The 23798-nt window shown below is 42.2% G+C and overlaps 1 protein-coding gene across 1 annotated transcript in view; it reads left to right on the top strand.

Annotated features, from left to right (window-relative positions):
• ajap1 (adherens junctions associated protein 1) overlaps positions 1 to 23798 on the top strand; it is a 45161-nt gene that overhangs the window by 5823 nt on the left and 15540 nt on the right. Inside the window, exon 2 of the mRNA XM_022765986.1 lies at positions 19243 to 20006. Coding sequence (XP_022621707.1) covers positions 19243 to 20006 — 764 coding nt within the window. The remainder of the gene's footprint in view (positions 1 to 19242; positions 20007 to 23798) is intronic.

Here is a 23798-nt window from a genome sequence, read left to right as displayed (position 1 = left end):
TAAACATGTTTATTTCTGCTGTAAAGTTGGACATTTTAACATGGGAGTCTATGGGGACTGACTCACTGTTGGAGCCAGACTCTAGTGGCCATTAGAGGAACTGCAGCTTCTGGTTCTTCAGGGTTGAAGCTTCATTTTTAGCCTTGGAGGTTGATTGATTGGTTTGTATGCTCAAAGTATTTTTGGATTATAGCTCTCGTCCTAATAAAGGTTATACTGGGACGACATACTGCTTGTAAATAACTGAGTCACTCAGTGTTTGATGTGTGATAATTTGTCCTGGGAACAGTCATAAATCCTAAATGTTGTATGTTGATTTCTCAGACTCAAAGTGAGAGCTGAAATGTGTAATCACAAAAGGGACATTGCTCAGAGAGGCAGAATATCCAAATGATGGGTCTGTCCTTGGTGCTCTGTTGTTGATGGATGAGAGCGGAGACTGCGAACACCTGGCCAGCTTCGGTGCGTATCACAGTCGGTTGATATCAGCGGCATGTAACGTTGTTGGAGCAGGATCTGGGAGGATTTCAGCATCATAATCAACAAATTAGAAACACAACATAGTGGGAATAAGCGATTTGATTCCTGTGTATCTTGGCAATAGAGCTTGCCACCACAGAGCCATTTGCGTGTGTATATGTGAGTGTGTGTGTGTGTGTGTGAATGTGTGTGAATGTGTATACATGCTGGGTTATATTTGCCCTGTCGCTTAGTCTGAGATCTTGAGCACACAGCCCTCTTCAGCTCCAACAAAGGCATGATTGCTTATTCAAAAGGCTGCAAATAGAGCCTCAGAGGTACCGGCGCCCGTCCTTTTAGTGGACGGAGGATGAACCCCCCTCAGCTATACTCCGTGAAACGCAAACACTTCCACGACTACAGTGCAAACACAAGCAACAACAAGAGGGGGGCATGTACGTGTGACTTAGTGGCTGTAAACAGATCATACTGTGTGCAGCACTTAAATATTGTTTAAGTGAATTTTGTGAGCTCTGGAATTCAGACTAAGTCCTTACAAGCTCAGTAAATATATTACTAAAGTCAAGTGACTAATAATAACCCTTTTAACTATGTTGTGTCAGTTTATAGTCAGTGATTTATTACGAACCAGCAATCTAACTGTCCATAAAAGAAAAGCTGTCAATTATAGTTCTTAAAAAGGAAATCAGAATCGGGACGTCAAGAACGTCAAGAACGTCAAGAAAATTGGAATCAGTGAATCTCTACATTTAGGCTTTTAAAAATATATATAAATATATATATTTGTGATCGATTTGAAAGATTTTAATTTAGGGGGAAGTCTGAAAGTACAGAGACGGACTAACCTACGTTGATAATGATATAATATTATTTATTATGTGTGTGTGACTGGATTTTGATAACCATGTAAAGCATTTTGACTCATATCTTAAACGCTGTTAAAGTAACAGTAACACCTGCTTCTAAACAACATGATGTTCATCAGCTGTGAGGAGTACCACTGCACAATTAACCGAAATCGCAATTTTTTTTTGTTGATAAAGGTAAAATGTGTCACAACATTGGCGTGCATTGTTCGCACCATAAGCATCGTGGTGCTACAGAGACGCCCCCGACCTACAAATCATCATAATTACATTTTTTCCAGTGAAAATGAAAATGCAAAAACCACCATTCCCACTTAAATCGCAATCACAATATCTGTCAAAATAATTGCAATATGATTTCTTTTGCATATCGTGCAGCCGTACGGAGGAGCGATAGTTTATAGTTTCCAGACGTCAGGACCTTAAACTCTGTCATCTGCCACCCTCCCCTTCATTTCTCTCCTCAGATATAAAAAAAAAAAGGCTGCTGGAGCCTCATCCCTGAAAAGTCCTGTGCACAATGGCAGAAGAGAGGGAAGGAGAGAAAGTGCCAAGCAAAAGGAAAGAATGAACAGAACTGGATTAAAAAATAACAATGGAGCATTTTTGCTAATGGTCCATTTTGAGCTGCTGCCACAATATGATACTGTCTGAGAGAATTACGGTGGATAAGGAAGGTGCTGATGTCTCAGGAGAAGTCCTGATGCTTTGCATTCTGCACGGCGCGAGAGACTGTTAGTATTTGATAACAGACGTATGCCGTCTGTCAGGAACGTTACCTCGTTAACACACATTAAGGCCTGCAGACAATTGTGATGAATTAGGCCTCTGCTTTCCTTTTTGGTGAAGAATTTACTTTAGAGTGTGACAGAATGTGAAGCACTACTTCAACAATGTGCTTAAAGTTTGCTTTCATTGTCGTAACAGATTCCATTGTGTGCGGGACTGTGGGCCAGGTGCCAGTTAAAATGAGTTTTAAATGGAATAATGGAAGAAGCCATGTAGCCTCATAATTCATAAATATCCAATATGCAGCACCATTCATCAATGTAGCAGGGAATTCCTTTCAGCATTTTGTATACCGTCTGACATTTTCAATTTGCTTTATCATTAACAGTTTATTGAGTTTATTGAACTGGAAAAGGCAGCCCTGCCATATTTTCATATGAATAACACATTTGTCTGAGGAGTTCAGCCTTTGTAACGGCTGTATATTTTCTTAAATGACAGTTGGGTGTTTCTTTCAAAGAATGTATCTGCATGAGTACACTCCCCTGTGTGGGTTTTATTTCCCCTGTGCAAGTGGAGATTATTCCAGTCCATTTAGGCTTTATCTGAGAAGAGACACCGAGATTACACCGGACTGTGATTCTGATCTTATTGTAAGGTTTCAGTGATCAATGCATCACAGTGTGTCTGTGTGTGTGTGTGTGTGTGTGTGTGTGGGGTGGGGGGGGGGGGGGGGGTGGGGGGTGGGGTAATGAAGTGAGATCAGGACAAATTCATATTGTAATGTAAAGATCCACTACGAATAACAATTACTTGTAGAGTTGTATTGAAGTACTAGTGATCTTTAGCATGAACCAACATTAACGATGTCACCATAACCCAGGAGTTAATGGATAACGACATGAGAGCACATCATTGCATTTGCTTTATGTTAAAGACCCTCTGATGAAAATCCCGTGTTTCACCTAGTTAACAACCACATGATGTTTTTATATAATACAAGACATATGATGAGTGAAATGATCATCAGCACCATGACTGAACTACAGTGAACTAATGACAGTCTCATAAACACACATTCAGGGTTTCATATGTCACAAACCTAAGGAACCAATCCTGTCAACCTGTGGGGACGGGGGACGGGGCTAAATACACCTGAAACCGTGTCAGTACAGAGAGAGAGAGAGAGTTAGCATTAGCACAACCGCTAAAAGGTGTCAGCCACTGCCAGTTGCAAGCTAACAAACAACATAGACAAATAAAAGATGCTAACTGTGCTATGTGTTGTGAAAAGATGCTAACTAGCTAACCATTCTGAAAAAATGCTAACTAAACTACCTGTTCTGAAAAGATGCTAACTAGCTAACGGTTCTGACCCGTCTGCTAGTCTCTGGTTCTGGTCTCCACAGACTCCTCCTCTGAGTCTGGGTCTGACTGAGGCTCAAACATGTGGCTGAGTCTCTCTGATGTTTCCTCCTCTCACCATCTTGATGCTCTCTGCTCTTTCACCTGTCCACCTGGAGCCAGCAGGTGGTGGGCGGGGCTCGAGGTCTGATCCAGGAAGTAAGAGGAGATGAGCTTCAGCTGTTCACTCCATTGCAGAAAAACAGCCTTTGCTCGCACTTGCTCTGTTATCTTGTGTGTAGTATGTGATGGGTTTGACCAGCTCATGGCGCCGGATCAAAGGTCAGATGATCACCACCAGCAGGGTTCGTCCTCTGGGAACCTTTAATGTCTGCACTAGATTTCACCAACCCACCAGTAAACAGTGAGCGCGGTGAAACATCAGATTCAGATTCAGCTTGAGTCTGTGAGCAATGTCAGAACATTTTCTTACAGTATAGGTCTTGGGAGTTTGTGCTATATATAATGCAGTGTGCGTTTTATTTGTGTGCCGGACCACCTGAGAATCAGGTGTATTAAGAGGAGCAGAACGGTCAGGGAGTGTGTTTGAGGAGCTGTTTTTCTGCAGCTGGTTGAATTCCTTCATTCCCCCGGAGATTTTTACACTGAGAGAGAATCGTACAGTATAAGAGCCTCGCTGTCGCTCCATAATCCAAACATCCAAAACTGGAACATATGAGTAGATTCAGCTGGACAGATTTATTGTCATATATATTAAAAAGGCCACCAGTGCATTTCTATATAGTGATAAAACTTGAGCCGTGGTGTCGGTCTAAACAATCACATATTGTCTTGATGCAGTATTTCCCTCTGGTGCAGCTCAAACGTCTGTTCTATGGTTTAAGTTTGTATCATATCAATGATTAGATCATTATAAAGTTGTGTTGCTGTTCAATTCCAGTTACGATGTCCATAGCAACACCTGGCTAACTGTTTTGGCTCTTGAGTGCTGCGTTGTCAGTGAATGTGAGATTGTTTTTCAGACTCACTCCCTGGATTTTTAAAAAAGGTTGAAACTCTTTTACCTCGTATCCCATCGATCTTAGTCACAGGGCTCCACAGATGCATTATGCATAAAGTCAGTCACCATGTCCTGAGATGGTTTGTTACACGCTGACAACTCAGAACTGAGCGTGGTCCGAAACCAGTGTGGACACTCAGCAACAGCACGGCAGAATGAGATTTTAATGATGGGTAGATATTAAAAGATATTTCACAGCATCTCGTGTCAAAGAACTCAGCTGCTGATTCTCAGGTCGGCTGTTGACAGCAGTTGCCTTTGTGAACAGTTTATTTTTGATGCAGTGATGTGATCCTGTAAACGCAGGTGTGAGTATTCCTGGTGTTCAACATCTGTTTACAGGCAGATGATGACGTTAAAACCTCACGCTGCGTCTGCCTCGCTGACAGTGCCTGAAGTTTAACATTAGGGTGAAGGCTGAGGGGGAACGGGGTGGGGATTCGCAGACAGGTTGCAGTGAGACGGGAGGGGTGACACGTAGCAGAGGGCCGTGGGTCGAAGGTGAGCCACCGAGGCGCCGCAGTCCTCGTGATTCCTGAGCAGTGAATCTGTCTCAGTCTCTCTTCCAAACTCTATAGAAAGAAAGGGCTTCGCAGGAAAGATCTGTCGGCGGAAAGTTGATTTACTGAAACTGTGTCTGAAATTTAAATGAACATAAAGAAACGCAGAGTGAAAGCAACAGAATGTTTCCTGACTGAATGACTTTATGTCTAAGTGTCACTTTAACCCCATGTAACGCAGCATCAAAAGTACGGTTCAGGCTGCCTGCATTGACAGTGTGTAGTACCTTTGGTTGCAGCGCTTCTCTTTTACACAGAGAGCTGCAGTTAAGTTCAGTTGTTTAGAGCTTCCCTACTTGAGGCTGTCTCGGCCGTACAGTACATCTCTGCTGACCTCCTCTTGAAAACAGTGATTATTCTGGGTCAGACTCTCTTAAAGCTGCACGCTGGAATTAATGGAACTGGGAAGGGCAGAGAAGGACTGTTATCATGCCCTCATTTTCTCAATATGCTGCAGATGAAAAAAAATCTGTTTTCCCTCACTAATCCCAGAGGGGTCAGAGTCATTTCCATAAGATGTGAATTTATGTTTTCTATAAGGAAGCAAGGCAATTACCAGAACATTAAACGCATTGCCAGTAAGAGAGAGTGATGAAATTATTTTCTGTGCATCAGCGTTGTGGCTCTTTAGTCTCACAGCATCTTCAGCTCCCTGAGACTTTCATGCACTTGTGATTTTACTGTGATGCTAACAAGGCACGAACCCTCCTCTATTATTGAAAGCTTAGGTCTTTTATCACAGTGTGACGGTGCATGATGTCATTTATGTGCTCATGTATTCATCAGTGTCAGCTGACCAAGCAGTGATCTGTGGAGCAGAAGATGCATGAGTTTCCTGGACAGAGGAGAGGTGCACTCACTGCAGACATGGAGAGTTCACTGAGACATGGATATTGTTTTCTGGGATTAGTAATAATATGTCATATGTTGTAAAAGCTTTATGAGCTGTTGATGCAGGATGTAGTCTTATATAAGGCTTTAAAATAAGACATTATCATCAGATAACACTTTTGAATTGTGAAATCACATTATGATACAGTCCAGTTTAATGCTTGCAAGCTAATAAGGTTTTTATTTGAGGTGTGTGACATGTATACCAGTGGAACAAAGGTCGTTGCATCTGACATGAGTTTGATTATAGAGAGTCAAAGTAAAACCAGAACTCCAGGGTTGCATTTTAAAAAACCACATTCAGAGCCACATTAACATTTGTCACGACTGTTGAAATAAATCCTGCTGCAGAACATATTAGTCCACAGTATGTTGTGCTGTTGTTTTGTCTATAATGACAAGTTTACAGCTAAAACAAAACAGTCTGAAAACTGACATGAGTACAGTCATTGTTTAACTCTGTAAAGCTCAGATTTCAACTCCCAGTTGAAAGTGCTGCAGCAGATTATAGATAATGAATCATATTCTACTGCAGCATGTGTAGATGAATATATATATATATATATATATATATATGTGTGTAGTATATATATGTTTCGAAAGTATTCAGACCCCCTCACTTTTTGCAAATTTTGTGATGTTGCAGTCTCATTATAAAACCATTTTAATTAATTCCTCCCCTCATCATTCTGCACTCAAAAAAATAAAAAAATATCATAGAATTATCACACTGACAGAAGTATTCAGACACTTTACTATGACACCTAAATTTAAAATTTAATTCAGGTTCCTACATTTCTCTTGATCCTCTTTGAGATGTTTCTACACCTTATAATAAACAATGACCCGAAGCAACACAGCTGAGACAACACAGGAGAGGCTGTGAGGGGAAACTGTGGCCCGTCCAGAGCCCCGAACCTTGAACCCAATCACACATCTCCTGAAAATGTCGTCCACCCTCAGTCCCTGTCCAACCTGACAGAGCCCGAGAGGATCTGCGGAGAAGAACGGCACAAAATCCCCAAATCCAGGTTTGCAGAGCTTGTTGTGTCACACCCAAGATACTTAAGGCTGTAATCGCTGCCAAAGGTGCTTCAACTAAGTCCAGAGTAAAAGGTCTGAATACCTTAATGTGATATTTCACTTTTTTCTTTTTGCGTGTGTTGTGTGTGTTGCGTGTGTTGTGTATGTTGCGTGTGTTGCGTGTGTTACGTGTCGACTGATGAGGGAAAAAAAATGAATTTAAAAGATTTTGGCATCAGGCTGCAACAAAAAAAAAAAAAACAAAATGAAAAAGGTGAAGGGGTCTGAATACTTTCTGGATGCGCTGTATACATCTATGAAAAACGCTGTAATTTGATGAAGCTGTCAATCGCAGCTTGTTTCGCCAGTGGGGTCCGATGTGCACTCCTGTGTGCACTGCCCTCGCAGTGAGTCATCTGAAAGGAGAAGTGTCCTTGTTCTATGGCCTGGATGTTATCGGAGAGTTTTTACGCCCCAGAGGGGAAAGACTGCCACACAACTCCTTCGCTGTTCTCTCTTTTCTTTCTCCATCTCTGTCGCTCTCTTAGGGTAATGCAAATGCATACTCCATACCCCCCCCCCCCAATCTCTATTTTAAGAGTCCTCTCCCCAGTGTGAACGGGCTGTGCTCAGGGCTGGCAGAATCAGGGAAGGTGGAATGAATGAAAACATTGTGCGAGCTCTCACCAGCGTCCCACTGTCTGTACTGTATCTCTCAATCCATAATAATCCTTTAAAGTTGTTCAGTCTAGCAACAGAGCTATTGGAGCTGCTTGATAGTAGGCCTCAAAGTGTATAGATGATTTGAAAGGAAAATCATCAACTCCCCGCCCCCCCCAGAGGCTTCTGAGAAAAGCAATGACATCGTCGTGTTTTACAGACGACTCGGCTAAAAATAACGTCTCGTACAACAATGATCCACACGGGCGCTGGTCGCCAGGAAGAACGTTTCCAACTGGAGCACGGATCTGATTGTGCAAAGACAAGAAGATCATGTTCTTACAGCTCCTCCCCTGTTAGTGTATATACAGTCTACGGTTCATGTTCAGCTGTAACATCACCATCAGCATCATCATCACAACAGGGCTGGATACGCCGTGTAAGATCATGACCAAGAAGTCTGCTCGGTCCCATATGAAATACATTATTATATAAATGTTAAAATATATTAAAAATAATCTACAATTGTTTGTAGAGCGCGAAAGAATCTTTCTACTTGGTATATTTAACCTATATTATATATGTATATATTTTTACCTGCATCCTTATAGGAGCTAATTGTACGTTTTTGCTTTTGCTACATACGTTAGCATTAACAGCTGTTTATTTATCAGTCTAGAAGAAAGTCGTACAGAAGAAGAAACCCCCCCCCCCCAAAAAAAAAGAAAATATCCAACATGTCCACAGGCAGCTGCAGATAAATACATTACAACTGCTGTATCACTATAACGCACTCACAATGACTGAACTCCTGTCTCTATCCGTGGCAGTGAACAGATTTCAAACTTGTTGGCTCTTTACTATATTTGTGCGTTCCCAAGATCTTCATTCAACCTTTTATTTTATTCTTTTTTTTCCTTTTTTTTTAACAGCAGATTTTTATACAAAATGTATGAGCAGATAACATTTCCACCAGCGCTCTGTTGCAAAATTATTCTTTTCCAAATCCTTCCTGAAAAGTAATAATTCACCTTCTGCAAAAGAGAGGAACAGAGTCGTAGCAAGAGCTCTCATCAATTTCATTCTGTAGCTTCACAGAAATGTGGACGTTTTTACATTTTGCATAATTTTGCCCTGAACGAGATGAAGCAAGTTTTTCTGTGTAAAACGTTTCATCACGACGTCCCGACTGTGTTTCTGTCGCCAGATATTTTACTCGACTTCAGTGTTCGATGTACGTGTTTACGTCCTCGTATCAGCTGATGAACGAATGAGGATGCATGTGCACAGCTGAAGAGCACCTCGGCTCAGTGTTCACAGTGCAGACAGCGTAATAGTGATAAAACAGGTCAGTATCATTTTGTAATAAATTCATTGAATATTTATTGAATTTTGAATTAGAATTTTCTGTCATGAACGGTGCGATGACTCAGACTCGAAGGGAAGCTTATTGATTTCCTCAGATCCCGTCTTTTATTAATGTGGACAAAAAAGGAGCCAGGAGAAGAACGTTGGTCACGGCTGTGGATGATTAAATGACTGTGTTGTTCTTTTATCTTCATCTTTCATCGAGTCAGTTTGAACTTTAGCAGTGATCTGTTGGTTCGGGAACCTCAGCGCTGTTAACAGAAGCAGGCCGGGAAATGTTGTTTAACTTTGCCAGAGGATGGTTGGCACCATCAGAACCACTCAGAGGGCAAAGGTCATTTTGGCAGACCCCCCCCCCATCACCCTCTCCCATGCAGAGCTTTGACTCCTCCTATCAGGAAGGAGGTAAACTTTCAAACAGATTGAGTTTGTCCCGTCAGCTGTTGTGTTTTTAAACAAGTTGTCACTGCAATTATGAAATACTGATGGACTGAAATCTACTGTTATCAGATGTCTCTATTTATTGTATTACTTTATTTATGATGTGTATTGGTTGTGATTGCCCCAGAAAGCTGATGTAAACACTTCGTCTTCCTGGAGTCCGCGCAGCAACAAACAAATGAAATGCAAGTCAGAAAAAGTCAAGTCGGTGAAAACAAGTTTGCTGTGGAGCCGCGGTCCGCCTCTATCTGCTCACAAGGTCTCGTTTTAACCTCTTGCTGCGTGTGTTTGGACCCACCAGAGAAAACCACCCACCACAGCCTCAAACTTCATGAACTGCAGTTGCTGAACCTTTTCCCCAGTGGATCTTTTTCTTTTTTTCTCTCTCTCTCTCTCTTCCAATTGCCGTTTTTAGAAGTGTGTAGGAGAGACACGGACACCATAGTTCAACGTATAAACGCTCTATCAATTGCTAGTGCTACCCTGAATAAAAACACTGGTTATTTTTTGTGCTGTGAAATTGTTAACATGAGGCTGAATAGCAGCACCTTTCATAGGGCAGGAAAAACCCCACTGAGAGGTTAAAAAAAAAGAAAAAGAGCAAACCACTGATTCAGTCTAAATCCTGCCTGGCAGATAGCGTCTGCCATCACATCCAGCTTTTTCAGCAGAGGTGGAGTCACCTTCAGCGAGGCAACCTTTCAATGGCTGTGTTGGCTGGAAATTATGTGTACTCAGTGGCAGGGCAGTCGAGACCATGCTGATAAAATTTCAGTTGATGGCAGCCCGGGGACGCAGGGCGGAGGGGATTGAGGAAGTGCATGCCTTTTTCCACCTCCCTCAGGTGGGAGGGCCCATCTGCTGAGGCTTCACTTCTGCAAACTCCCAACAAGTTCTAATTAAGACCTACTTCGCACAAGTGATCACAGTGTGACGATGACACACGAGAAGTGGGCCAGAGATGCGGCGCACAAGACAATAATTAGGTGCAATATCTGATTAGCCGCAGAGATAATAGTTTTGTCCTACTGGGTCTTTAACATGATGCAAAGGATGAGTTCAAAGAGTCAGATAATCCTCCATTAGCCCGTTGTACTCTCATGACAATCATTTATATACACTATAAGGAAGGAGTTTGTCTCTAAGTTTAGACATTTTTAATAGTCCCTATGTGCAGTGCTGCTCTCGTGTATTCTTAACAGTTTTGTTAAGCCTGGCTGTTATGATTACTGAAACATGGCGGCTCTGTGAAGCATTTTAAAGAGGTTTCAGACGAGCCTTTAAAGTTGGCTGTATCGTGCCCTTCATTTCTCTGCTCCTCTGCGACCCACTGGCACACACGGTTTTTTTGCAAGCGTTGCTGTGCATAACAGCCGACACAGCACTCGACCGCTTTGATGTTCTCCGGGGCGAAGAGCGGCATCGTCGGGAGCCGGGCGTCGCTCGTCTTGACTTGTTGAAAGGCTTAAATAGAGTCTGTGATGAGTTTCCTCTTGTAGGAGACGAGACGGTGACTGTAATTGGCCGACAACATGGTCACACGGCGTCTGATCAGACTGCACATTTGAGACGGTCCTCCCAGCAGGTTATTACCACCCATAGTCAGGTTTTGTTGCTAGGCGACATCTAGTGGTCGTCGTGATGATGACAGGAGCGAAGGGAAAAAGTGTCGGTGACGGAGTCCACGTCAGGAGGAGGTGGCGGTGGATGGATGGATGTGACACAGGAGAGCGGTGTGTTCGATTCCCATGTTGTTTCTATTATCCATGACCACTCGTTGTTATTATTGTAACCATGGCAACAAAAATCGCTTAATATTGAGGAAACTCTGATTTTAACCCAAATCATGACCCTTTTCCCGAACCTAACCAAGTCACGGCCTTTTATTATAGTAACCACGGTGACGAACTTAGGTATGCCGCTCTCAATATACAGTCCGCCTGTTTATTATTGTAGTCATGACAACCAAGCTCAGATACGCCTGCCGCCGTAGGGGGGAGCTACTTCAGGAGACACTCCTATGGGTTGAAAAGAACAACCTGTGTGGTTGTTACTACTAAAAATCTATATTGTACCAAATACAGTCAAAATAATAATAATAATAATAATAATAATAATAATAATAATAATAATAATAATAATAAAATATATATAATATGTGAACACCAGTGAACACTGGTCACAGTATCTACTGGGAGTCAGTGGACTGACGCCACATACTGGTAATATGACGTCTCTGCACTCAGGTCAAGCAATAACACCAGAGTCTGTTTCACTTGTTGAAGAAGACTTGGAGATGTGGTTGAAAGCTGTGGAAAAAGCTATCCTGTGGGCCTTTGAGCGAAGATTATTACGTCCATACTGTTTCCATGCTCACTCACTCGCTCCAATGCAGCATATGGTTTGTTGAATATGAAATCATATTGAAGCTGAGATTAGTGAGATGACAGGAAAAGACTTTGATAATCACTGAGCTGCTTCTCTTTGGCGTAAGTATTATTCAACTAAAACAATAATCAGGGATATTGTGATTTTTTTTCCTGATATTTTATAGATCAAAGGATTCATCAAGAAAATAATCAGCAGATTAAATTGTTAGTTGCAGCCCTAAGTAATATTCGGTATTAGCACAAATGATTCATTAGCACCAGCAATGTATACATACAGTATTTACATTGCTGCTTGTTATTCAGTCCGTGTTTGTTTGGATATAGATCCGTACAGTGAGTGATTCAGCGCTTCCTCTACACGTGTGACTCGCCTTGAATTAGCATTTGCACATATAAAGGTTGGGCTGCTTTGCATCACATCACTGCTGACTTCATACGTGCACATGATGTGAGTCATGCACTGGAGCTAATAGACGCAGCTCTATTAGCACAGAGTGATACACAGAAAACAGTGCCGACTGTAAACTGTGAGGAAGACGATGAGTAAAGGCTGAGCTCATCATGTGATTTTCAGTGTCGTTGATGCAGATAATTCATTCAGCGCGGCACGAGAGGTGAAGCGATATGAAAACTTAATATCACATTTATAGTGAACAAAATGATCACGGTTATCAGTGTCATTGTGAAAATGTGCTGAAAATGTTCAAGAAGTAATAAAACACAAACTGAAACCATTTGACCAAGTGAATGTTCAACTAAACATTAAAATAAAAACACGTATGTGTCACAGATGAGGACAAGGGACCAGGAGCAGTACTGGGTTTACCTGCTGCATGCCCACAACTCTGTGAACAAGGGAATGTACTGTCATTACTATTATTAATATTATTATCAAGTTCGGAGCTATGGCGTCTCTCAGATCACAGACACCCGTCACCTGTCCAGCACGGTGCAGTTAAACCAGAAACACCGCGGCTACACTGCACTCGGAGATGAAGCGAAGTGAAGCAGCAGCCTCCAAATAAGTTTTAAAAACACACGGTCACCGCTCTCTCACTCTCTCTCTCCTGCGTCTGTGTTCTCTGTGGTCGTCATGTGACATCACTCCATACAGAGAGGAAAACTAGTCTACCCGCTAACTTTGGTGTAAAAAAAGAGTTTTAGAAGCTGAAAAATCTCTGTCACTGCCTTCCGCCATGTTCTGACTGACACATTGACAAACCGACGTTGGTAGCCGCATATTCGTCTGGAGGACTGATGCTGGTTGATACAATACAGAACCTAACGTGAGTCTAATTAACCACAGTAATAAACGGTTATAGAGAGACTGGTAATACTGACCGTCTGGTATTTCTACCGTGATATGGCGTCAAACCGGCGACAGTGTAGACGGCCTTTAACTGCCACCGAGGCAACATTAAAATCAGTTTCTACATCCATACGAGCTGATGCTACACATGCCGCAGAGGGAGGGAGATGTAATTATTTCACCCAGAGTGCCTTAGTCACTGAGCTGCAGGGAACAAGAACCCTCAAAACGCTGCTCCGGCTGAATTCACACACAATAGGTGAAAGACAACAGGTCTGAATGCAGCGATGGTGCAGCGGTGTAAACCACAGTAGAGCACTTCACATGTCAACAGTCTGACACGTGGGATGTAGACAGCGTTCCTCTTCTGAAAAGCAACCTAACCCCTATCTTCAAGGCATGAGAGTCTGCATGAATGGCCTTTTTTTTATTTATTTTTTTATTAAACCGCTCTCACCCTTTGCTCGAGCATTTGATTCAGGATTATGCTGCAAATCTTTTTTTTCCACAGACTTCAAAGGCTACTCTTCATTCATTCCCGTCTTTTGATGGCTTTATGTTGGTTGTGTGATGTTTCCAGTTTCAAGGACAGGTAAATGGCATTAAGTACCGTGTGCTATGGATTAGTCAGTCTAATGTTTTCCCTGTTTGCTCAGCAGTGCAATGTGTGTGTGTGTGTGTGTGTTTGTGTGGTGGGGGGGGGTTGAACAGGAAAGTGACAGGAAATAAGGAAAATGTCTGATTGTTGTTCTTCTTTATAAATCTTATTTCAAAAGTTTTTTGAGTTTTGGCATTTGTGGCCATAGGCGTGTTGTAAACGCAGTTATTTATTCATGACTAACTCTAATATGCAATTTAGCTGTATAAATCAGAGCTGGAGTCATCTGCAAAAGGATTTTTTTTTTAAATAAAATGGGAAACCCTAATTATGTGCTGTGGACCGTGGTTCTCGACCCTGAAGCTCAACCATGTTTAATGTGGAGTGGCTGTCAGGGACTAATCCTAACCACCCCGCCCCCCCCTCCACCCTGACAGTGGCATTTGTAGGAAGCTGCAGAATAAGTTGGAAGTAGATTTACTGAATATAGTACAGCTTAAACTGGCACAGAGGAGAGAGAGAGAGAGAGAGAGAGAGAGAGAGAGAGAGAGAGAGAGAGAGAGAGAGAGGGAGAGGAGTCAGGTCTGGTGAACCCTCCTCCTCCAGTGCTTTTTCCAGATTTGGGCTGAGAACCATAATCCAAATATATTGCTCAGAAATATCACATCTTACATGTACTGTTACATCACTGGGCTTCTGTTGAAATTCTGCATTGCTGGAGTTCGATGAGGGACAGCAGAGGTTTGAGATCACACACTCTGTCTGTCTCTCTCTCTATCACAAACACACACACACACACACACACACACAAATGGTCCTGTCCTGCATAATTGAACATATTGCATCCATCACGGTCGCTGGATCAGTTGGTGCAAACAATGACGGATAACAGCAAACATGACATATTCAAAAATGGCAGGTGTGTATATTTTGATGGTAGAGACTCCGGGTGTGTGTGTGTGTGTGCGTGTGTGTGTGTGTGCGTTTGTACAATGCACTTAGATTTTGATTTGTCTGGTGTTTCTGAGCCCGCGCTGCCATCTTTCATCTGCTGTCCATCAACTCCCGGTTAAAATCATCATTCCGGCGAATCTTGACCTTCAAACCTGAATCCTCCAGGCCAAACAGACGCGCTAATTAACGCTGCGCTCCATAACTTCACACAGTCATTTCATTCCCTGTGTGTCTGCCTCTGGAATGGGTTCAGCATACTGAGATCCAGGACTTGAAAGCGCCCCATGTTGGGTCACACCGAATACTGCCTGAGTAATGCTTATAAAAAGGAGCTTACAGTCAACTTTAACTTGTCCCCCAGTCCTCCAGATAAACATATAGGGTTGTGCCCTCCTCCACCATGTTTCCAGTTTTTCAGCTAAATGTGTTTTTTTTCCCATGAAAATCCATCTTCCTGCCCCCCCCCCCAACAGGGACTGCATGTACAATCACAATGCTTCAGGATGATAAAAACGGGAGGGTGGGGGCAGTTTGAGACGTCACAATCTCTCCACTAAAGGGATTTCCCGCCATATTGCCGGGGTTTAACTATATTCTGAAGTTAGTAATGACGGTATGATGGAGCATGTGCTCGTAAAATAGGACACCAGACACACTTTCCCACCAGAAAGCAATCTGGTGCGTTCACGCTGTGAATACTGCACTTTATCTGCCATCTGTGCACTATACTTCCAAATTACACTTCCATTATGTGGGACGTCAACCTGTATTAGAGAGCGGTCCATAAATTATGAAACTCCAGGTCTTAGAAAATATTATGTGTCGTCCGTCTTATCTGTAGCATGTGCCGGGATTACATCAGCTGTCTGTGTGTTTTTACTGATGATCACTGCGCAGACTGGAAAACACGTGTTTCCGTGTCCTGTACTGGATTATTTTACACTTTTAGAAACAATAGCAATCCTTTCATAACTGATAATCAATCATTTACAGATATGTATTAACATCTTGAACAAAAAAAAAAGGATAATTGATGACAGTGACTCAGGGTTTAGCTTCTTAATATTATTCAAAACAGGCTGTTAATAAATTAATAAAGTCATTATACATAATACATTGTTTATTCTTCACACTCATAATTAACTGAGCTCCTGAACAGATGCTGCCACTTGGTCCTTGTATCTTTTGTCGTTCGAGGTCCTTTCAGAAACAGGAATTAAAAAACAAAAAATTAGTAGTTATTTAATTTTTATTTCTATAATACAAACATTTAAATTGAAATACAAGGCACTTTTCCTTATTTTCATTTTCTTTTTCAAACTCAGTACACTGAACACTTATTTTTGTTTGAATATTGGCTAATTAATATCTTAATGTGTAAATGCTGCATTAGATCAGTAGGTTCTGTATTATAGTACGAGGTGAAACGGTGAGAAAACACACCCAAGTCAGAACCAGCTTGGTTTGAGTCGACCATCTGTTTGAAACCGCGATGACAGACCTGAGCGTCAGAGATCACATGTTAAAAAGCGAGGCGCTTCACAAACACGGTCGTTGAACGTTTTAACTGATCGTTTTGCTTCCCGCTCCACATCATATTATTCATGATGAACAACCACTTTTCTTATCAGATATCACATTAATTTGTCCCGGGGAGTTAAAATCGAGTTACCTCGAGTGTGCTGATTGGGGAAGTGCCAGGATCTCAGTCTGAGGTCAGGGACAAAACACTCGCAAGACAAATTATCACCCATATTTTTAACTGTCAATAATACACTGACCTTGTCGCTGCTCTTTCACGACCGCATCAGTCACCATTTATTACTCAATTAAAATGCCATTCTAAATTATTTCTCAGTTAGTGGTGTGCTGGTCGCTGGGACCTCAAAGGAAAGGTGGGGGTGAATGATCAAGTCTAAAGTCCTGTTGTTCTTTTACTATTTAAATTCACATCAGTGATGGATGAGGGTACGAGTCGACGTGTTTGAATTGATCATTTGTCAAATTAAATTATATAATTTGTAGAAGGATGAAGTCCCGACGCCGTCAGAGTCGGTGCAGGAAGAAAAGCCTCATCATCATCAAGTAGCAGAGGTGGAGAAAGTTCCTCCAGGTCAGATATTACTCCAATACAAGTGAATCGTTCTGTCACATTTCTACTTGAGTTAAAGTACTTGAGTACTCCATTTTAAAAAATACTGAAGTATTCAAAAGTACAGTTTTTTTTAATTACTGACTGACTGACTGTAGAACCTTTAGAATAAAAACTCTAGGATATGATAGAAAGCCTGTGCAAACGTCCAGAAGTAGTTTGGCCAGCTGTTGCATTAAAAACAGCAGCTACTACAAGACGTCCGTCTGAAAGTTTATCTGGAATTTAAAAAAAAAAAACATTTCCTCAAGCTGGACGGCGGTGAAGTTTGATCGTGGTTAAACACAGCACACATTTAAAGCAAAAAGGAAATCCGTCTTTATTTCTAAAATTTAAAAACTGTGGACTAAAGATACTGTCCGTCGCATTTTTCAAAATAAAATAAAAATAAATCCGCTGACTAAAAGCTCTGCTTCAGCACAGTATGAGGAAGATCGGTGAAGTGCGACAACGTTCAATAAGACTTGTGGTAAATAAACAAATATTAAAGGTTGCATATACAGTTGTTATGTCTTCCTCATCATGCTAGCTACCAATCAGTAGCTGGGGATTCATCTGATTGGCCAAATGCTGTGACACATGACACATGTAAATAAGATGCGATTTTTGAGTCCTTTGCGATGTTGTTTATTGCACATGTTCATATCGCCATGACGATGAAAACACGATTTGTCGGTCGGCACTTCTTCAGAGTAACAAGTCCTTCACAGAAATGCAGTGAAGTCAAAAGTTCAGTGTTTGTCTTTTAAGTGCAGTGCAGTAAAGGTCAAAGGATTCTTAAATAAATAATCAAGTAAATCAAGTAAAGTCCAGATACTGGAAGAATACACTTAAATAAAGTAACTCAAGTGAATGTACTTTGTTACCGTCCTCCCCTGTCAAGTAGAGCAGTTTGAACGAAAGAGAAATAATATATTATTTGTTTGAGTTCATTCAAATTCAACCCACAAATCCAAAACCTACGGAACTGGAGTCTGCCACTTCACTGAAGTGACAAGATAACATGACCGTCAGGCAGTCGCATTTTATGAACTCCGCAAACAGCCACACCTTTATCTGTATTTATACATCAAACCCGAGGTTTGACTTGAATTGGGACGCACTGAGGTACACGCTGCGCGGCCTGTTGAAAAGATAGATTGACTTCCTGATCAGAATTGACGTCCCCATTAAGTCGAGACGACAGAAAATGATTTCAAATCCACGGCAGAGCCATTGTAATTCATCAGATCTCTTGGTGTGAACTCACTGGGCCTGGTGCAGTCATCCTGCCATTTCCTGAACACTCATATTTGATAAACACTGTGATGTAGATTTGCATGTGAGAAGAATCGCTTATGAGTAAAGATCATAAAAAATACCCCACATCACCGGCGGACGTCCGGTTTTCGTCTCAACAAGAGTCACCGCGGGTCGACGATCTTTGAGAGACTTGTAAAAACATAACTCTGTGATTAGATGATCGACAGACGTCTCGGTGTTGCCTCTGACAGTTGATGAACCCATTCACACTTTTCCATCCATCATCACCTCTGTGACGCCTCCAAAATGAGTCCTCCGTGTGCGGCTTAAATTGGCCAAGGACAGCAGAGATGAGAGATAGCCCCATAATGAGCTTTCTCCCTTAGGAATCAATGCGTAGCTCCGTCCCAGGGGCCACTGAAGGTTGTCTGTAAAAAAAATCAGTCCGCTGCAGGGTCTTAGCCCGAACAGCCAGCCGATCCATCACCTCGCCGTCACGTCGATGAGCAGGAGCGAGCTCCACGCAGCAACAAAAAGGACATTTTGGGACACTCTCTGGTGTTGAATAAATTAACGCCACAGCCGTGTAAGTAGGTGGAGATTGCTACGATATACTTGTCGCGCCGTGTCGTGCGCTTGCGTTTGCGCGTTACATCCCTGATCATTGCGCTGCATAATCAAATTGCCCTTTGGGAATCAGATGACTTTGTGTCTGCGGGAGATAATGCAGAATATGATGATCAGCTAAACCAGCGCTGACCTTGTGTGTCAGTGTAATCATCCCTGGATTGATATGAATCTGTAACATCAAGGAGACGTCCTCACTGCTTCTGACGGCTGAGAGCAAAGAGTGCAAATCCATAATCTTACGCTCACATGTTTTACAACATTTAACTCTGTGTCTGACCTTTAAACTGTAATTCAAGAGGTGTTCTGAGAGGCTAATTATTATTGAAGGTTAATTGAGTAGGAGTTTAAGAAGTTGTGGAGTATAACTTTGCCAAGCGTGCAAATGGAGGGTGAATACAGATGTGAGTCGTTACGTTACGTCTCTCAGCTGACAGAGGGAGACGGGGTGAAGCTGGTTGGTATGATTTAAACGTGTAGCTCTCTGTGTTTGAATCTAAAACAGTTTCTCTCTCCTTCCTCTGCAGTCCGTCTGCTCCGAGGCCAGGCAGCTGTGTGGGGCACCGGGTGTGGATCCTGCTGGCCATGACCCACCTCACCCTGGACTTCTCTGTGTGCAGCCCCCTCGGTCAGGGTCTGGGGATCAAACTCACGCCCAAATCGGTGCCTCGCTCCCGGCCTCGCTTGCAGCACCTCTGGGACACGCCCAACAAGCTCCACTGGAGGACGGCGAGCCCGTTGGCGGCTCGTCGGCTCCTCAACCCCGTCCCTCCGCCCCAAGACAACAGGGCAGGGGTAGGGCTGAAGGTCAAGGGTCAAAAACAGCGGAAGCCGGCGCATAAAGGACAAGCGGCGTGTAAGGAGTGCCGGTTGCGATACTCCCAAATGGAGACAGGCGATCCTTTGGCTGTAATAGCAGAAGCTCCAGCGGCATCGTCCAGCGGGAGCAGAGGAGACACGGTGAGGTTGTTACTCAGAGCCAGGAGGCAGCTCAAGTGGGACAGCTACGACAAGTCTCAGGAGGGCCGGACTACCACGGTGGCCGGATTTATCGACTGGGGGCCCACGGGGACGGACAGCGTGGACGGCGATGACAAACCGGAGCCGAATGTAACGCTGTTCACCAGGGTCTCGACCACCACGGTGGCCACGACCACTAGCACTACAGCCAGGCCCTCCCAAAGGACGTTCACTGTAGTGACCACACCAGAGCCCAAGAGGCCAAGCACCACCAAGGCCCCCATCAGCTCGGAGACTGTCAAACCACAAAAGCCATATGTGGACACACCAGGTAAGACATATTACCCCCCCCCCCCCAATAAACTCATTCATGACATCAGCACTGAAAACGTAAGGGGCCTGCACGGCACAGAAAGGAAGAACGTGGCATCTAGATTGACAGGCGTCAGTTTGTCATGTGGCGATCCGAGGCTAAGCTAAGCTAAGCTAAGCTAACACCTGTGTAGTACCTGTGAAACCTCAACAGATCTGTATGTATAAGGTTGTAAAGTCTCTTTTTACTGATGAAGGTTCAAACTGAGTGAAATGAGCTGAAGTGTCTGAGCAGCAGCCGTGACAGGAGCTGCAGCAGTTCTCTGAACGATGAGGAAAGGAGCTTCAGTGCTTCCTGTCTTATCTCCTTTAGCAGAGGAAACACTGGGGCTTCCTTTACGAAAGGAAAGGAGAAAACGCCGTCCCATGATTCCTCGCCGCAGCAACATTTAAAAAGCGACGCACTGCTGTAGTTTCACCACCCACGTAAATGTAGAAACAACAGAACATCTGTTTAATGTTTGTGACTCGATCCAACACTTATGGAAATCTGGCTGAGCTCCAAATCCATGAATATAGATTTTCTTCTCTTTCAATTCCAACAACAAACATATTGAATTTCTAGTGAACAAAAAACATCGTAACAAAATACCATATACATAAATGTCATTTCACTAAAGCCCCTCCATTGTGTGAAGCACTAAAAATGAATTTTCTTTACTTAACAAACATATAAAAATGTCAAAAGCTCCCACGCCAGGAAACTATAAACTTATGTTTGAATATAATTTATTCCAGCCTCTTGCTCAGTTCCTAACTTTTATTTAATTATCATTTTTATGGCTCGACTTTCTCTATTTGTATTTTCTTTCATATTATCTTAAATCCGACTCTTTCCTTGACCTCATGAGAAGTGGTTAGAAAGGAGATTATTTTGACTGTTCGACCATATGGACCCACAGAGTAACATACACACACTGTGACAATCTCAAAACAAGAAAGACTTGATTAGAAATGTTCACAGTTTTGCCAATTTACACCAAAAAAACCCCTAATGATCAGAAAAGTGTAGATGTAAGAAGAAACGCTGAACAAAATAATTATAGTTTAAAAGGCGTACTGGTCACTCGGCGCCAAAATCCTCACCCACCACCACGACAGAGATCTGCGGTGTGACTGCCAGTAATGCTGCCGACTGGCTTGGTTTGCGTGTTCAAACACAGCTGGCGGGGCGTGTTCACATGTGGGAGGCTGGTGGGGGATCTTTTATCTCATCATTTATTCCAGCAGGTTAAAAAAAATAAAAAATAAAAAATGCATCTGGTAACAGGAAGTGTCACAATAAACTTATACTGGAGTAAATCACTAAGAATTGATAAAACAAACAATAACTAATGAGTAATAATAGTAAGTTATAATAAAAATAATAATAACTATTGGCTGTAGCAGATGACTAATGTGCTCCATGTGCTAATGTAATGAATGTCCTTGACCACGCTGCGGCTCAAACACTGTACATGGACATATGGGGTTTTTATGGACAGTCCCTCAGTGCTGTGGACACGCAGCCAGGGATATTACATTTACCATTTCATTAAGTCCATGAGGAACATGTCTTCCGGAAATGGACTATACAGGTAGTCGTAAAATATAAGTCATGTTAACAACTTCTGAACAAGCACTATGCTAATTGAAGCTTTTCCCATTGGGTGCATTAATATAAATGTCATAAAATTAGGCAGCGAACAGGAAGGGTGATCAAAAGTCCTTGGGCCCCTCCCTCTTCAATTACAGTGAGAAAAGCCTGAAAGCGGCGAGGAGTGAGAAAGAGAGCGTTCAGTGGAAGTCCAGAGAAAATGTCTATTCTAGCCTCATTATGAAGTCAAGACAAATTGACTGCTGCTGTTTTAGGACTTTAGTGTTTTTTTAATCATTTCACTGCAAACACTTGAATTATTCTGTTTTTGTGGAGCTGTTTGTGCTTCATGCAGATATTTTAACTTAATAATGTCCTTTAAACTCACAGTCTGTAACTTCTGCCTCTCAATCAAAACAATAACAACAGACGCCGCTGGGGGACGTCGTGAAATAGCGTCAGTGGTTCAAGAAATCCAACAGACCCGGTGATTAGAAGCGATAAAAACACTGAATTGTGGCAGTTTCACATTAAAAGTCAGTGTTTGACTGACGCTCTTCAGGACAGGACGTCTCCAGAGGCTGGGAGCTGAGCTGTCGAACATTTCCTCAGCTTGTTTCTCTGATAACTTCAGATCCAGACGTCCGACGACTAAAATCCTTCATCTGGTTCAAATAACAAGCTGAAAACCACCAAGGTGTAAAAAGTGTATGTGACTTTAAAACTAGATAAAAGACAATGTTGAGCTTCTGTCAGAACAAACACACTGACAGTGATAATACAGGATATGATGTCATTGACAGGCGACCAATGAAACGGAGCAGTACAATAGTAAAATCACAGATTTCACTGGATTGAGAAATGATGGAAACATTTGAACACAACTTAAAATATATATATATATATATATATATATATATATATATAACAGATCCACTCATTTTCAGACATTTTAATGTGAGAAAGTTACAGATTATAAATTTAATTTCCATAATAACTGTGTAATACTATAATTCCACTATCCATTTAATATATATAGGCAATTTAAGTCCTCTCCATATTGAAACAGAGAAACCCCTCGGATCTCACGCTGCAACAAAAATGCCTACAGATGTAGGTTTTAATATTAGTGGTATAAACATAGAGTGTGTGTTGCGGTGACTGACGGGTACATACTGGAAGTGAAATTAAATGGCAGGATGTAATTGTCTTGTCAGCGTTGTTGTGATCTCTTCATTTTCTCTTGATTGGGAGGTGAGTGTGAGACCACCTGTGAGTCAGAATGACGGCTTGATATTGGATCCTGGAGGAAATCAGTCGCCACTACTAACTGAAAGCTGATTTTTCCAACTGGATGCACATTGTTATATCAATAAGCAGACTGTGTCCCATCAGGGCAGAGGAACAGAATCACTTTTCAAAGCAAAGCCGTGCTGCTTAACTGCTGCAGAAAACTTTCCTTCGCCTTCACAACACATTAACCCGTGTCTGTCTCATATCGGCCCCTAGGCGAGATGCAATTACCACGCCAACGGCACAGCGATGGATTGCTGATGAAATGAAACTATTATTGAAGGAGAGGTGCTTCACTTTGTCTCTGTCTCTTGCTCTCGTCTCTCCCGCTTTGTCTTTGATGATGTTTATAGATAAATTATGTTCAATCTCCATCTGATTAATGCAAACTCAGATTGGGAGAAACTCCTTAAACTGATTATCTTAATCAAAGTGAGGTGATAATCAGAGCTCAAGTCACCTCAAGATTTCTGCTTGTGTCCTGTGATTTATTGCAGATTGTATTCAGTTCAATTAAAAAAATTATAGACTTTGTCCCTGAAGGGGGAATTTAAGAGAAGTGGTTTTACAAACAACTGAGGAAAGAGGTCACAAATCTCATAACACACGTCTGTAGTTTGAGGCCTCATTTTCTATATCACCTGAATCAGTTAAACTTCCTCCAGACATGTTTTAAAATCCTCTGCTATGATTCATATTTAGTTTAACTTGGTTTTCAAACATGAAGTGAAGAAACTGGGTGTGAAGCTCATCTCCTCTTACTTCCTGATTGAGAAATCTGGATCAGACTAGCAGGCGTATCAGAACAGTTAGCTAGTTAGCATCTTTTCAGAATAGTTAGCTAGTTAGCATCTTTTCAGAACAGTTGGCGTAGTTATCATC

The sequence above is a fragment of the Seriola dumerili genome, unplaced genomic scaffold, assembly GCF_002260705.1.
Source record: "Seriola dumerili isolate Sdu_G_001 unplaced genomic scaffold, Sdu_1.0 BDQW01000801.1, whole genome shotgun sequence".
In the NCBI taxonomy this organism is placed as follows: domain Eukaryota; kingdom Metazoa; phylum Chordata; class Actinopteri; order Carangiformes; family Carangidae; genus Seriola; species Seriola dumerili.
This window is presented reverse-complemented; position numbering and strand designations above follow the sequence as displayed.